Below are 13,026 nucleotides of genomic sequence, written 5' to 3'. Positions count from 1 at the left end.
GGTATAGTAGACCTGAAATCTTTATTAAAGGGGGGCTTAGGTTTTTCAAAAAGGTCGAAAAACATTGTTTTAAAGGGATGGTTGTTGGTGGGATATGAAGTTTAACTTCACATTATGGTACTAATTCATTTCAGCTCAACTTTACGAAGTCTGTTTTATCATATAGAGTTTTAGGATATTGAATGAGAGTGAACGTTATGCTGTAGTTTGAATAGGCCTAACTAAATTTGTAGAATGATACATTTTTCTGAAAAAAATTCCATTGCATTCTGTGGTCTTTAAAAAGTGATAATTTTTTTCTTCTTTCCAGCTTTCTGAAGATTTCGAAGATGTTTAATAAGTCATTTGGAACACCCTTTGGGGGTGGCACCGGTGGCTTTGGCACAGCTTCAACATTTGGGCAGAGTAAGTTTTAAAAAATAACAAATAAGGGAGAAAAATCTTAAGCTATTATTAAGAATAAATCCACTCCAGTAGTTTTAGATAGGAATTTATTTATGCTTTGGTCTTTATAATAACTTTGAAAAATGACCAGGATATGATCTTGTTAAAATTTTCTAAAAATAAGAGAAATAAGTTCTGAGTTTTCATGGTTTTCTGATCATCAGTAGAAGGTATCTAAAGTATTGTTATTAATTGGCTCTTTTGGCAGAAATTTATAATTTGTTACTAATTTTCAGACCAGGAAATCCTTTTTTAAATATTGAAGTCTAAAATGCAATTATTGGGACTTCCCTGGTGGCCCAGTGGTAAAGAATCCGCCTTACAATGCAGGGGACGCGGGTTCGATCCCTGGTCAGGGAACAAAGATCCCACATGCCGCGGGGCAGCTAAGCCCGCGTGCCAGAGCTTGCACGCCTCAACTAGAGAGGCTGTGTGCCACAAGCTGCAGAGCCCACATGCTGTGGAACCTGCACGCCACAGCTAGAGAGAAGCCCATTTGCTGCAATGAAGAGCCCACGAGCTGCAGCAGTGATCCCGTGTGCCGCAACTAAGACCCAACACAGCCAAAAATAAATAAATAAATCTTTAAAACAATGAAATGCAATTATTGAGGGACATCCTGGCAGTCCAGTGGTTAAGATGCCCTGCTTCCACTGCAAGGGGCCTGGGTTGGATCCCTGGTCGGGGAACTAAGATCCCTCATGCTGCGTGGCCAAAAAAATAAAATAAAATAAAATGCAGTTACTGAATAACAGCTCTGAGATTTGCTCTGTGAATAAGAAACAACAGTTAAAATGTAAGAGTCCCTAATTCCCACCAGCCCTCTTGAGATCCATTTCCCCTTCCATTCCACATGGCACTAGTTGCCTATAGCAACCCTTACTCACTTTTAAACTTTTTGTTAAAAATTTATACTTAAACACAAAAACAGAAGGAATGGTATAACGAACTCTCATGTACTTATTTCCCAGTTTCAGCTATCAGCATTTTCCCGATCTTGTTTTTATCCCTCTCTCTTTTTTTTTTTTTTAACGGTACGCGGGCCTCTCCCGTTGCGGAGCACAGGCTCCGGACGTGCAGGCTCAGCGGCCATAGCTCACAGGCCTAGCCGCTCTGCGGCATGTGGGATCTTCCCGGACTGGGGCACAAACCCGTGTCCCCTACATCGGCAGGCGGAGTCTCAACCACTGCGCCACCAAGGAAGCCCTATCCCTCTCTTTTTAAGTGGAGCATCTGAACAGTTTTTTAATGGAAATCCCAGGAACTTTAATTCATGAAGATTTTTAAAAAGCATAACTACCAAACCTCAATCATTCCTAACAAAAATATTAGAGAAAATTTTTACAAGTGTCCCCTGACCTTTTCTTAAACTATTTTATATATCTAGGTCCTTGATTTTTAACCAAGAGTGCCCACCAGGTGGATTCTTAACCACTGGACCACCAGGGAAGTCCAGAGTCACTTTTTTTTTTTTTTTAATTATTTATTTTTGGCTGAGTTGGGTCTTTGTAGCTGCGTGTGGGCTTTCTCTAGTAGCGGTGAGCAGGGGCTACTCTTCGTTGCCGTGTATGGGCTTCTCAGTGCGGTGGCTTCTCTTGTTGCGGAGCACGGGCTCTAGGCGTGTGGGCTTCAGTAGTTGTGGCACACAGGCTCAGTAGTTGTGGCTCATGGGCTCTAGAGCGCAGCCTCCGTAGTTGTGGCGCACGGGCTTAGTTGCTCTGCGACATGTGGGATCTTCCCAGACCGGGGATCGAACCCGTGTCTCCTGAATTGGCAGGTGGATTCTCAACCATTGCGCCACCAGGGAAGCCCCCAGAGCCACTTAAAAAAAAAAAATTTTTTTTTTATTGAAATATACTTGATTTACAATGTTGTGTTAGTTTCTGGGGTATAGCAGCATGATTCAGTTATACACACATATTTTTTCAGATTCTTTCCCCTTATAGTTTATTTTATAAGATATTGACTACATTAATAGTTCCCTGTGCTATACAGTAGGACCTTGTTGTTTATCTCAGAGTCACTCTTGGAGGTTTGTTCCCGAAATACATATATCCCATCATAGAACTATGGAATTAGAATCTCTGGGATTGGAAGTTGAACATGTGTATTTTGAAAACTTCCCAGGTCATTCTGATGTGCTCCTCTAATTAAGGACCATTCATCCCAGAGACTGTAGAGTGTATGGTGTCTGGAGAAAATTTTTAACAGTTTTTTGTTTCTTTTGGGTTTTTTTTTGTTTTGTTTTTTGGCTGCGTTGGGTCTTTGTTGCTGTGCGTGGGCTTTCTCTAGTTGCGGTGAGCAGGGGCTACTCTTTGTTGCGGTGCGCAGGCTTCTCATTGCGGTGGCTTCTCTTGTTGCAGATCACGGGCTCTAGGCACATGGGCTTCCGTAGTTGTGACTCGCGGGCCCTAGAGTGCAGGCTTAGTAGTTGTGGCGCCACGGGTTTAGTTGCTCGGCGGCATGTGGGATCTTCCTGGACTGGGCTCGAACCCGTGTCCCCTGCATTGGCAGGCGGATTCTTAACCACTGTGCCACCAGGAAACCCAAATTTTGATTATTTTTGTCTGTAGTTCATAGTAGCTTGGCACTTTTTTTTTTAAACCTATCAACATCTTTAACTTATTGAAAAGTTATAAGCTTTTTAACTTTGTTTCCTTACTTTACCCAGGACAGTGAATAAAGTGTGGCTTAATATCAGCTCTGTTATAAGTAGTCTGATGGAATTTTGAAAAAATAGTTTTTGGATTAGACCAGTGGTCCTGTTCAAATGCAGAATGTTAAGAAATATTAAAATCCTCTTTCATTGGGCCACCTGGTTTGGATTTTATTCTGACCCTGGATTTTGCTTTATCAGATACTGGTTTTGGCACTACTAGTGGAGGGGCATTTGGAACATCTGCATTTGGTTCTAGCAACAATACCGGAGGCCTGTTTGGAAATTCACAGACCAAACCAGGTAGGGGCTTTATTTGGAATACAGTTGGTTTATTCATAGCTGGTATAGGGCTTCACTTAGTGACTCCAGTCTGTTTAACCCTTTTTTTCCCCTCTCTATCTCTTCAGGAGGCTTATTTGGTACCAATTCATTTAGCCAGCCAGCTACCTCCACAAGCAGTGGCTTTGGGTTTGGCACATCAACAGGAACATCAAACAGCTTGTTTGGAACTGCAAGCACAGGGACCAGTCTCTTCTCATCCCAAAACAATGCCTTTGCACAAAATAAACCAACAGGCTTTGGGAGTAAGTAGTAAATCATTGGATTTCTGCATCTAACAATTTGATTTGCTTATTGAATGTGTTCTCTCTTCTCCTTTTCCCTGTGTTCACCCACCTCCTTTTCTCACCACATAGCAAAAACATGGGGAGAGGAAAACTCAAAATGGTATTGAAAAGTTTAATAGGCTGGAAGGGAAGGGGTACATCTCTTCAAGAATGGAAGTCTGAGGGGCACTGGTATTTAAGGAATATGCAGAGGAAGAGGTACCTGATATAGAATGACCAGAGAATAAGATGAAAAGCCAGGTCAGAGTACTGTCATAGGTGTCAAGAAGGGAGAATTTCAAGGAGAAATATGTGTAGTTAACTGTAGTATACTGCAGGGGCACCTTCCTGCCTTTGTTTCGCTTTTGGTTTGAAGAGACTGAAGCAGGAATGGTAAGTACTGGATGTGACATGGTTACTCCTCCATTCCTTAGCCATGGCAGGTGTTTTTAATTGATGGCTTCTTTCTCTTTAAGTCTAAATGTGGCCCAGGGATACTTCACCACACAGTTCTTTGAGGCAGAAACACTGCTAGTTGCACAGGTGTGCCCTGTGAGTTGATGCCATTCCCAGCACTGGTATGGTAGAATAAGTAATTTAGCCAGCTATCAGTATTTTACAAAGGGAAAGTTGTTTGAGGGGATGTTGAAATATTTAACCATGACAATATAAAATGCAATCTAAAATACTAATTCAAAAGAGATATGCCTATTTACTTTATATATTAGGACATGTTTTTAGAAAAGAAATAGTTTGACTGCCAGTGAGAAATCACATTCCTCTTAACTTGGTATTAGGATGTCACTTAATATTAAATATTGGCAAATAACTTTGTATTGCTTACTGCTATTTCTGGTACCATATGTGTAATTTCTTTAGAAGTAGTATCTTATATTTTGAAGAATACATTCCTTAGATAACAGTTAAATTCTCTGTTATGTAATTTTTTTTTAAACTTAGCTATTTGGGAAAGTAGATTTATTTCTATAAATGACCAACATGCCTACTAATTTTTCTAAATTATTTTTCTGGGTGAAATTTTATATTAACCTATGTGTGGTTACCCTAATGGGACCATTTGTTTTAAACTTTTTGGTTATATGTGGGTGTTTGTAATAATATATGTAAATAAAATATACTGTGACTCTTGTTCAGGTCTGTTGTGGTAAGGCATTGTCAGAAAGACAAGTTCATTGAGCATCTGGTCTTACCAAGAGAAATAAGATAAAATATTTAATGAAACAGAATACTGTTTCTTCTAACTTGTTTAAGTGTGCCCAAGGACTTTACAGACACTTAGCTGACTAAAGATTCAGATTTTGTTTCACGTCAAAGTTGTGAGCCTAGAACTGTGTGTGTCTGTATGAAATATCTGTTTGAAGGTACTTGCTAGGGAGATTGGAAAGATAGAAAACCTGAGGATTTGGAAGTAATGCTGCTCTAATGCCACAGGCCAATTCCAAGATAGCTTACAGATTCTTAAATTCTTTACTGTTACCATCCCATTTTTCTTTCTAATTTATAGATTTTGGAACAAGTACCAGCAGCGGGGGACTTTTTGGAACTACAAATACCACCTCTAATCCTTTTGGTAGCACATCTGGCTCCCTCTTTGGGCCAAGTAGTTTTACAGCTGCTCCTACTGGGACTACTATTAAGTTTAACGTAAGTATTGTCTTTCGATCTTTGTGGAATATTTTTGTCTCCTGTATGTTTTTTTGTAGGAGGAATCATAACATTTCTTCTCTTTCCAGTTACGCATAGCTTAGTCTCACTCTTCCTGAAATATGTGTTAAGAACAATATCTGGGAATAGTTGTATAGTAGACAGAAAGAGTCATGAAACATAAATCTAGATTATAATTTATATTTGAATTATGCTCAAACCAATTAAATTTGTATTCACAAGGTTGATTACAGTAGTAGTTGATTACAGTTCCCTGATGGCTTAGTGGTTAGGATTCCAGGCTTTCACTGTCGTGGCCTGGGTTCAATCCCTGGTTAGGGAACTGAGATTCCACAAGCCTTGTGGTGCAGCCAGAAAAAAAGAAATATCAGGTTGAGCTTGTATTTACTGTGTTCATAATTGGCCTCTGAATCGTCAACCATTCTTTACAGAAGTAAAGAAGGAATGATTGGGCAAACTGTAAAAATCATTGAAAATAGGGCCTCCTTAAGGAGCTGTATGGAATAACTCATCAGTTTCTGTGTGCCAATTAGAAATAAAACTTTTGTTGGTGAAATGGCAAAATGAAGCAAATGAGTTTTGTGTTTTCTTCAGCTTTTTTGAGAGAAGTTGGATAGAGGGTTAGAATGAAAGATTTTGTTTATGAAAATACATGGAATACCACTTGATGTAAGATACTACTTGATGTGATTGTTTTGGAGATAATTAGGATAGGCTGGCAGTGCAGTTAGTCTAATGGAAATCTCTGGCAAATATAGGGATTGGCAAAACTTGTTAAAATTCTTCCAGAAAATGAAGAATTTCTTAGGCAGGGTGGTGAATTCATAATACTGAATTTAGAATCCTGAATTTAAAATAAAGTTAAATATAAATGATAGAGGAAAATACTGTGTGTTGTCTCTTAGAAAGTACAGTAATTGAGAAAACTAACAATACAAGTAGGAATCTTTTTTTTTTTTTTTTTTTTTGCGACATGCGGGCCTCTCACTGTTGTGGCCTCTCCCGTTGCGGAGCACAGGCTCCAGACGCGCAGGCTCAGCAGCCATGGCTCACGGGCCCAGCTGCTCCGCGGCATGTGGGATCTTCCCGGACCGGGGCACGAACCTGTGTCCCCTGCATCGGCAGGTGGACTCTCAACCACTGCGCCACCAGGGAAGACCCTAAGTAGGAATCTTTAGTTACCTAGTGCCTTTTGCCTCATAAGCTTATAGGGGGAAAAACCAGGCTTCCATATTTCATAAATGCAACAATAGTCACAAAGCAGACACTTCAGAGCAGAGTAGGAATTAGAACTCAGAAATAGAGGTTTAAATGTATATATTAGGTAAATTGGATAAAGCTTCCCTTATGCATATATTATTAAGTGTATTTTAGTAGATAATTGAATGGCTTCGTTATGGGATTAATCCCTGGGTTTTTGATAACTGTTTCTGAGATTGACTTATGCAGATAACCTTGATACAGGGAGAGATCAAGAATGCAGTGTATTTAATCAAGCACTCTTAAAACTGTCCCGTTAAGTAAAGAACCTAGGGGACTGGTTATAGAGTTCAGTCGTTGAAGAATTGTGTCTGGGAGAATAGGGTTATAAAGCTTGAACTTAAACGTTTTCTTCAGACTTTCAGATTTGCCTTTATCTTCCTTTGCAGCCTCCAACTGGTACAGATACTATGGTTAAAGCTGGAGTTAGCACTAACATCAGTACCAAGCACCAGTGTATTACTGCTATGAAAGAATATGAAAGCAAGTCCCTAGAGGTCAGTAAAATGCATTACAGAGTATCACCCTAACCTTTTGATTCTATTGGGAAGCAGCTTTTTAAAATGTTTTTGATTATTTTTTAGGATTTATGTAAAAAATTAAGATTAACCAAATTATTTTTTTTCATTAATACATTATTTATAGATATTTGTTGTTTTAGGCAAGGATGATATTCAGCTTGTATGTACGGATATAGTTTTATTGATAGTCTATTCTGATTGGCTGTTGCTCATACTACACTGGGCAGTGTGTGCACATGCATATGTTTTTAGTAAACTCATGCAAAGTCATAAGTGTGCAACACAATAAGTAAATCATTATCTGCATCCCTGATGTCCCCTTTGGGCCCTGCCCCCAGAGTCACAATCCTCCCCTTCCAAAGGTAACCACTATCCTGACTGCCCATATTTTGCCCATTTTTGAATTTTACATAGATGGGATCTTATATTACGTACTCTTAAATCTGTCTTTCAGCATTGTGATGTTTATCCATGTTGTGCGAAGTTATAGGTTGTTCATTATCACTGTTGTGTGATAGTTCGTTGTACATTTTGACTGTCATCTCTGGTTGTTGCTGTTGCTTCTTTTACATCCCAGACTGTGCTTGCTTCTTTGGAGTATACAGAAACACCCTTACTTGTGAGACAAAACTGTTAAACTTTATCTCTTCTTTTCCTGAGTTTTCTGAATTCCTCAGAATCACCCATCTTTTAATCAGCTAATCTTTACATTTGGGGTGGGAGTAGACAAGATTATTGTCTAAATGAAAGTATTATTGTCTATAGAAGAAAATTGAAATTAAGATGTGGTTGGTCCTTTGGCCTGTAGTTTTATGGTAATTATGGTATGGATTTTAATGTCCATTATACACTGTTGAAAGTGTTTTTCTGTAATGATAGTAAGTTAACCATTCCATAGTTTTCTGTTTTTTTAATCATGGTTCCTATGTGAACATAGAAATTGAATGCTAAATGCAAGTATTATTTAGCCTCCTAAATAATTTTTTTGGCTGCATATTAATTTGGAATATGTTTTCACTTACTCTAGGAACTTCGTTTAGAGGATTATCAGGCCAACCGGAAAGGCCCGCAGAACCAGGTGGGAGCAGGTACCACGACTGGCTTGTTTGGGTCTTCTCCAGCTACCTCCAGTGCAACAGGACTCTTCAGTTCTTCCACTACAAATTCAGGCTTTGCCTATGGTCAGAACAAAACAGGCTTTGGAACTAGTAAGCACTTGACATCATGTTGGGCCATATTGAGGAGGGACAGACAACTGAAAGTAAAACATAATTGTCATTTTTGTGCTTAAGTGCTATGGAGAAAAATGATTCAGGGTTGCTAGAGGAATAGGAAATGCCTGGTATGTTTGTGGGGGGTGGGGAGAAATATAGTACTAAGGGCAGATGATTAAGAAGGGCTTCACTGATAGGTGGTGTTTGATCAGTGACGTATCTGAAGAAGGTGAAGCATAAAGCTATACAGATTTCTAGGGAAAGAATATTCCAGCTGGAGGAAACTAGAAGTCTAGAAATCCTGAGTTTTTGCCAAAGGGGAGAGGACAAGGGGAAGTACTGGAGGATATAGGGGAATATATATATATATATATATATATATATATATTTTTTTTTTTTTTTTTTTTTTTTTTTTGCGGTACGCGGGCCTCTCACTGCTGTGGCCTCTCCCGTTGCGGAGCACAGGCTCCGGACGCGCAGGCTCAGCGGCCATGGCTCACGGGCCTAGCCGCTCCGCGGCATGTGGGATCCTCCCGAACCAGGGCACGAACCCATGTCTCCTGCATCAGCAGGCGGACTCTCAACCACTGCGCCACCAGGGAAGCCCTAGGGGAATATATTTTATAGGCCTTTGTGGGCCAGTGTCAAGATCTGAATTTTTATTTGAGTCAGGAAGCCATTAGAAGGTTTAGATAAGTCATGTGATTATGAATAAAGGATCATTCTGAAGGCTGCTGTATTAAGAGTAGATTGTATGGGGGCAAGGGTGGAAACAAATCAGTTAGAAAAGCTGTTGCCCTATCCACATGAGAGATGATGTGGCTTGTAGAGAATGGTGCTATGGTATGGTAAAAGTGTCAGATTCTGGAGCCAGTTTGAATGTAGAACCGATGGGATTTATTGATGGATTGATTTATGTGGGATGTGAAAGAGGGGAGTCTAGGATGATTACTAAATTACTTTATAAAAGTGTTACTTTTGCAAAAGTAATATACACATATGATTTAAAGTTCATGATATACAAAAATGTACATATCCAAAGGTCTTTTCTTTTTTTCCCCCTTAGCCACCAGTTTGCTTCTGTAGAAACAAGCAAAAGTTACATTTTGGGGGGTAGCCTTCTATAGAGTTACATACACAAATACACAAATGAATACACGTTTAAATGGCATTTACATTCTTTTCAGTTTTGGTATTCTGTGATTTAGTTTAGCCATTATTAAGTATTGTTATTGTGTCACACCCTATGCTGGATATATTGCTATAAAGAGAAAGCCCCTGTTCTGAAGAAAAACTTAGTCTAACAAGGTTAAAAATACACACATAGACTTTAAGTGTAGTGTGTTACCTTGTAAAATAGACAAAAAGCTGTGGGGTCACAAAGGAAGATTACTTAGCCCAGCCTAGGTTCTTGGGGTCAGAGTATTTTTGTAGAAAGTCGAGTCTGAACCAAATCTGGAGTTATGTGAAGAAAGGTGGAAAATGAAGTGGTTATCCAGTTTGAGTAATGAATGAATGTAGGGTAATTTAGATATATAATCAATAACATAGACTATTGAAGTAACTAGATAATGTGAGGTTTGGCATTTCCCCCCACCATTTATTTTTCCTTTTCTTTTCCTGAAAGGTACGACTGGATTTGGAACAAATCCAGGTGGTCTTTTTGGCCAACAGAATCAGCAGGCTACCAGCCTCTTCAGCAAACCATTTGCCCAGGCCATAACCACCCAGACCACTGGCTTTTCCTTTGGTAATACCAACACACTAGGACAGCCGAGCACCAACACCATGGTAAGGAAACAGGTCTTATTTGTAGAGCTAAGTAATGAGGCTTCTAATCATGTCAAATTAACAAGTTCTATCTCTACTGCAGTTCTTAAGGGTTGACGATACGTATGTGTAGTAAAGGGAAGAGAGCAAAATCTTTGAATAATTAAGACATAGATTCTAGTCCAGGCTCTACTCCGTATTTAATGAGGGGCTATTTAACAAGTCACTTATCCTTTCTGGGCATATTTTCTCATCACTAATCGCTGCTTAGTGTGCTAGAATTGGCCGTCCTGAAGCTATACCTTAGGACATTGACTCCAGGCATTCTGTAGAGTATAGGAGAAAATATTTATAAACTACTGGCTCTATTTCAGAAGGTTCTTTCAGCTCATTCCCTTAAGTGGAATCAGGCAAAGAAGTTTAGTTCATTAAAATAAATAAGAGAGAACTAAAACTTAGAGCCATGTTGGATAATTGCTACTTCTGTCCAGATAGTAGAAGAGAAAGTCCTTATAGTCATGAGCAGTTTATTTCTAGGGACTCTTTTAGGGAAGTATAAAATTAAAGGTAAATTTGAGGTATGATTTATTGATTAGAATCCTTGGGATATACCTGGTTTTAAAATTAGAGATACTTTGCCTGATTAAAAAATAAAAAGTACAGGTAGACGCAAAAATCTTCAAAATACTGGCAAATTGAATTCAACAACATATAAAAAGGATTATACACTGTGACCAAGTGGGATTTATCCTAGGAAGGTTGGTTCAACATATTTTCATATTAATGTAATAAACCATAAAGTAGAATAAAGTACAAAAGCCATATTGTCACCTCAGTAGGTAGAGAAAAGACATTTGACAACCTTCCATAATAAAAACACTCAAAAAGGAGTAGAAGGGAGCTCAGAATAGCCAGAACAGCCTTGAAAGAAAAGAAAGCTGGAGTGATGAAGTGATGAAGACAGTGTAATACTGGCATAAGGCTAGACATATAAAATCGGGACTGGAATTGCGAGTCCAGAAACAAGTTCCTCATGGTTAATTGATTTTCAACAAGAGTACTAAAACAGTTCACTACGGAGAGAATCTTTCAACAAAAAGTGCTGGGATAATGGTTTTCCACGTGCAAAAGCACGAGGTTGGACCTTTTCTTTATACAATTGTGGTAACTATAAAAGCTTAAAATGGATCAAATGTAAGAGCTAAAACTATAAAACTCATAGAAGAAAAGGAGTTAGGCAATGATCTGTTAGATAGTACACCAAAAGCAAAAGCAGCAAAAGGGAAAAATAGATAGGGCTTCTTCAAAGTTAAAAACTTTGGTGGGTCAAAGGGGATACCATCAAGAAAGCAAAAAGAATACCTGCAAATTGGAGAAAATATTTTCAAGTCATATATCTCACAAAGGACTTGTGTCCAAACAATTAAGAACTCTTATAATTGAATAATAAGACAGACCATTAAAAAATGGGCCGAATACTTGAATAGACATTTTTCCAAAGAAGATAAATGACTAATAAGCACATGAAAAGGTACTCAATGTCAGTAGGCATCAGGGAAACTGCATTTCAAAACCACAGTGAGATATCACTTCATATCCACACTAGGAAGTCTATAAACAAAAAGAGAGACAATGATAATGAATGTTTTCAAGAATTTGGAGAAATTGGAACCCTCATGCATTGCTGTTTGGAATATAAAATAGTGCAGCCACTTTGGAAAAATTTGGCAATGCCTCAAAATGCTAAATGTAGAGTTAACATATGACCCAGCAGTTGCACACCTTGGTATTTCCCCCAAGAGAAATGAAAACACAAGAACTTGTATACAACTGATCATAATAACTAGAAGGTGGAAACAACCCAAATGTCCATCAGTGATGAAGGGATAAATGAATGCGGTATATCCATACAGTGGACTATTATTCAGCCATTAAAATGGAATGAAGTACTGATACATGCTACAACATGGAGAGACCTTTTAAACATGCTAAGTGAAAGAAGCCATTCACAAAAGACCACGTTTTGTATGATTCCACTCATATGAAATGTTCAGAATGGACAAATCTATGGGAACAGAAAGTAGGTTAGTGGTTGGTTGCCTAGGAATGGGGAGTGACTGCTAATGGGTCCAGGGTTTCTTTTTAGAGTGATCGGAATTTTCTGAATTTAGAGTGGGGATGGTTGCATAGCACTGAACATAGAAAAACCCCACTGAACAGTCCACTTTAAATAGGTAAACTTTATGGTATGTGAATTATATCTCAATAAAGCTGTTTAAAACACTATGTTGAATTCTCAATTCAGCTATAGCCCATTAATGCAATATTTTTCTTTTGTTGACTAATGCATAAAAAAATCTTTAAACATTGGATGATACAAACTTTGCTTATTTGAAATTGTGTAGTTTATCATAACAAATGAAGACTTAACATTACACTACTGCCTTTGTTCAGATTAATTTTATTATTTTCAGCTGATTATTTTCAGTTATTTGATTCAAAGTCCATTCCCCAGCTCAGTATTAATACGTTCTTTTGGCATAACTCTGAAAATGAAGCACCCTGTCATGGCATTTTGTTTTCAGTGTGGCAACCCTGTTATCTCTTAGAGCACAAGAGTTAGTATAAAGTCTTTATATAGCTGTCCAGGACTGTGTTGCTCATCAGGCTTAGATACAGATACGAATTTCTGGTCCTGCCACTTAGGGGCTGTGACATCTTGGGCAAGTTTTTAACTGCTCAGAGCCTTATTTTCTTTTGGAAAACGGCCCTGCGTTTCAGGGTTGTTGTGAAGAAAAGAAATGTTCTATGTATTTAGCATAATGTCTGTCACATAAACTTAAAAAAATGGCAACTATTATTAATAA

General features: G+C 38.5%; 1 protein-coding gene across 4 annotated transcripts in view; it reads left to right on the top strand.

Moving 5' to 3' along the window:
- Window positions 1-13,026, top strand: part of NUP98 (nucleoporin 98) — a 98,537-nt gene that overhangs the window by 12,998 nt on the left and 72,513 nt on the right. For all 4 annotated transcript variants that reach the window (XM_029207535.1, XM_029207534.1, XM_029207533.1 and 1 more), the window contains 7 exons: window positions 311-405; window positions 3,302-3,403; window positions 3,511-3,687; window positions 5,234-5,373; window positions 7,044-7,151; window positions 8,203-8,383; window positions 10,017-10,180. In XM_029207535.1, the coding sequence (XP_029063368.1) occupies window positions 330-405; window positions 3,302-3,403; window positions 3,511-3,687; window positions 5,234-5,373; window positions 7,044-7,151; window positions 8,203-8,383; window positions 10,017-10,180 (948 nt within the window). In that variant the 5' untranslated portion in view covers window positions 311-329. The remainder of the gene's footprint in view (window positions 1-310; window positions 406-3,301; window positions 3,404-3,510; window positions 3,688-5,233; window positions 5,374-7,043; window positions 7,152-8,202; window positions 8,384-10,016; window positions 10,181-13,026) is intronic.

Source organism: Monodon monoceros, unplaced genomic scaffold (genome assembly GCF_005190385.1).
Source record: "Monodon monoceros isolate NGI ecotype Baffin Bay Population unplaced genomic scaffold, NGI_Narwhal_1 Super_Scaffold_7, whole genome shotgun sequence".
NCBI classification, from domain to species: Eukaryota; Metazoa; Chordata; class Mammalia; order Artiodactyla; family Monodontidae; genus Monodon; species Monodon monoceros.
Note: the sequence above shows the minus strand (reverse complement) of the source record. Positions and strands in the feature narration are given on the sequence as shown.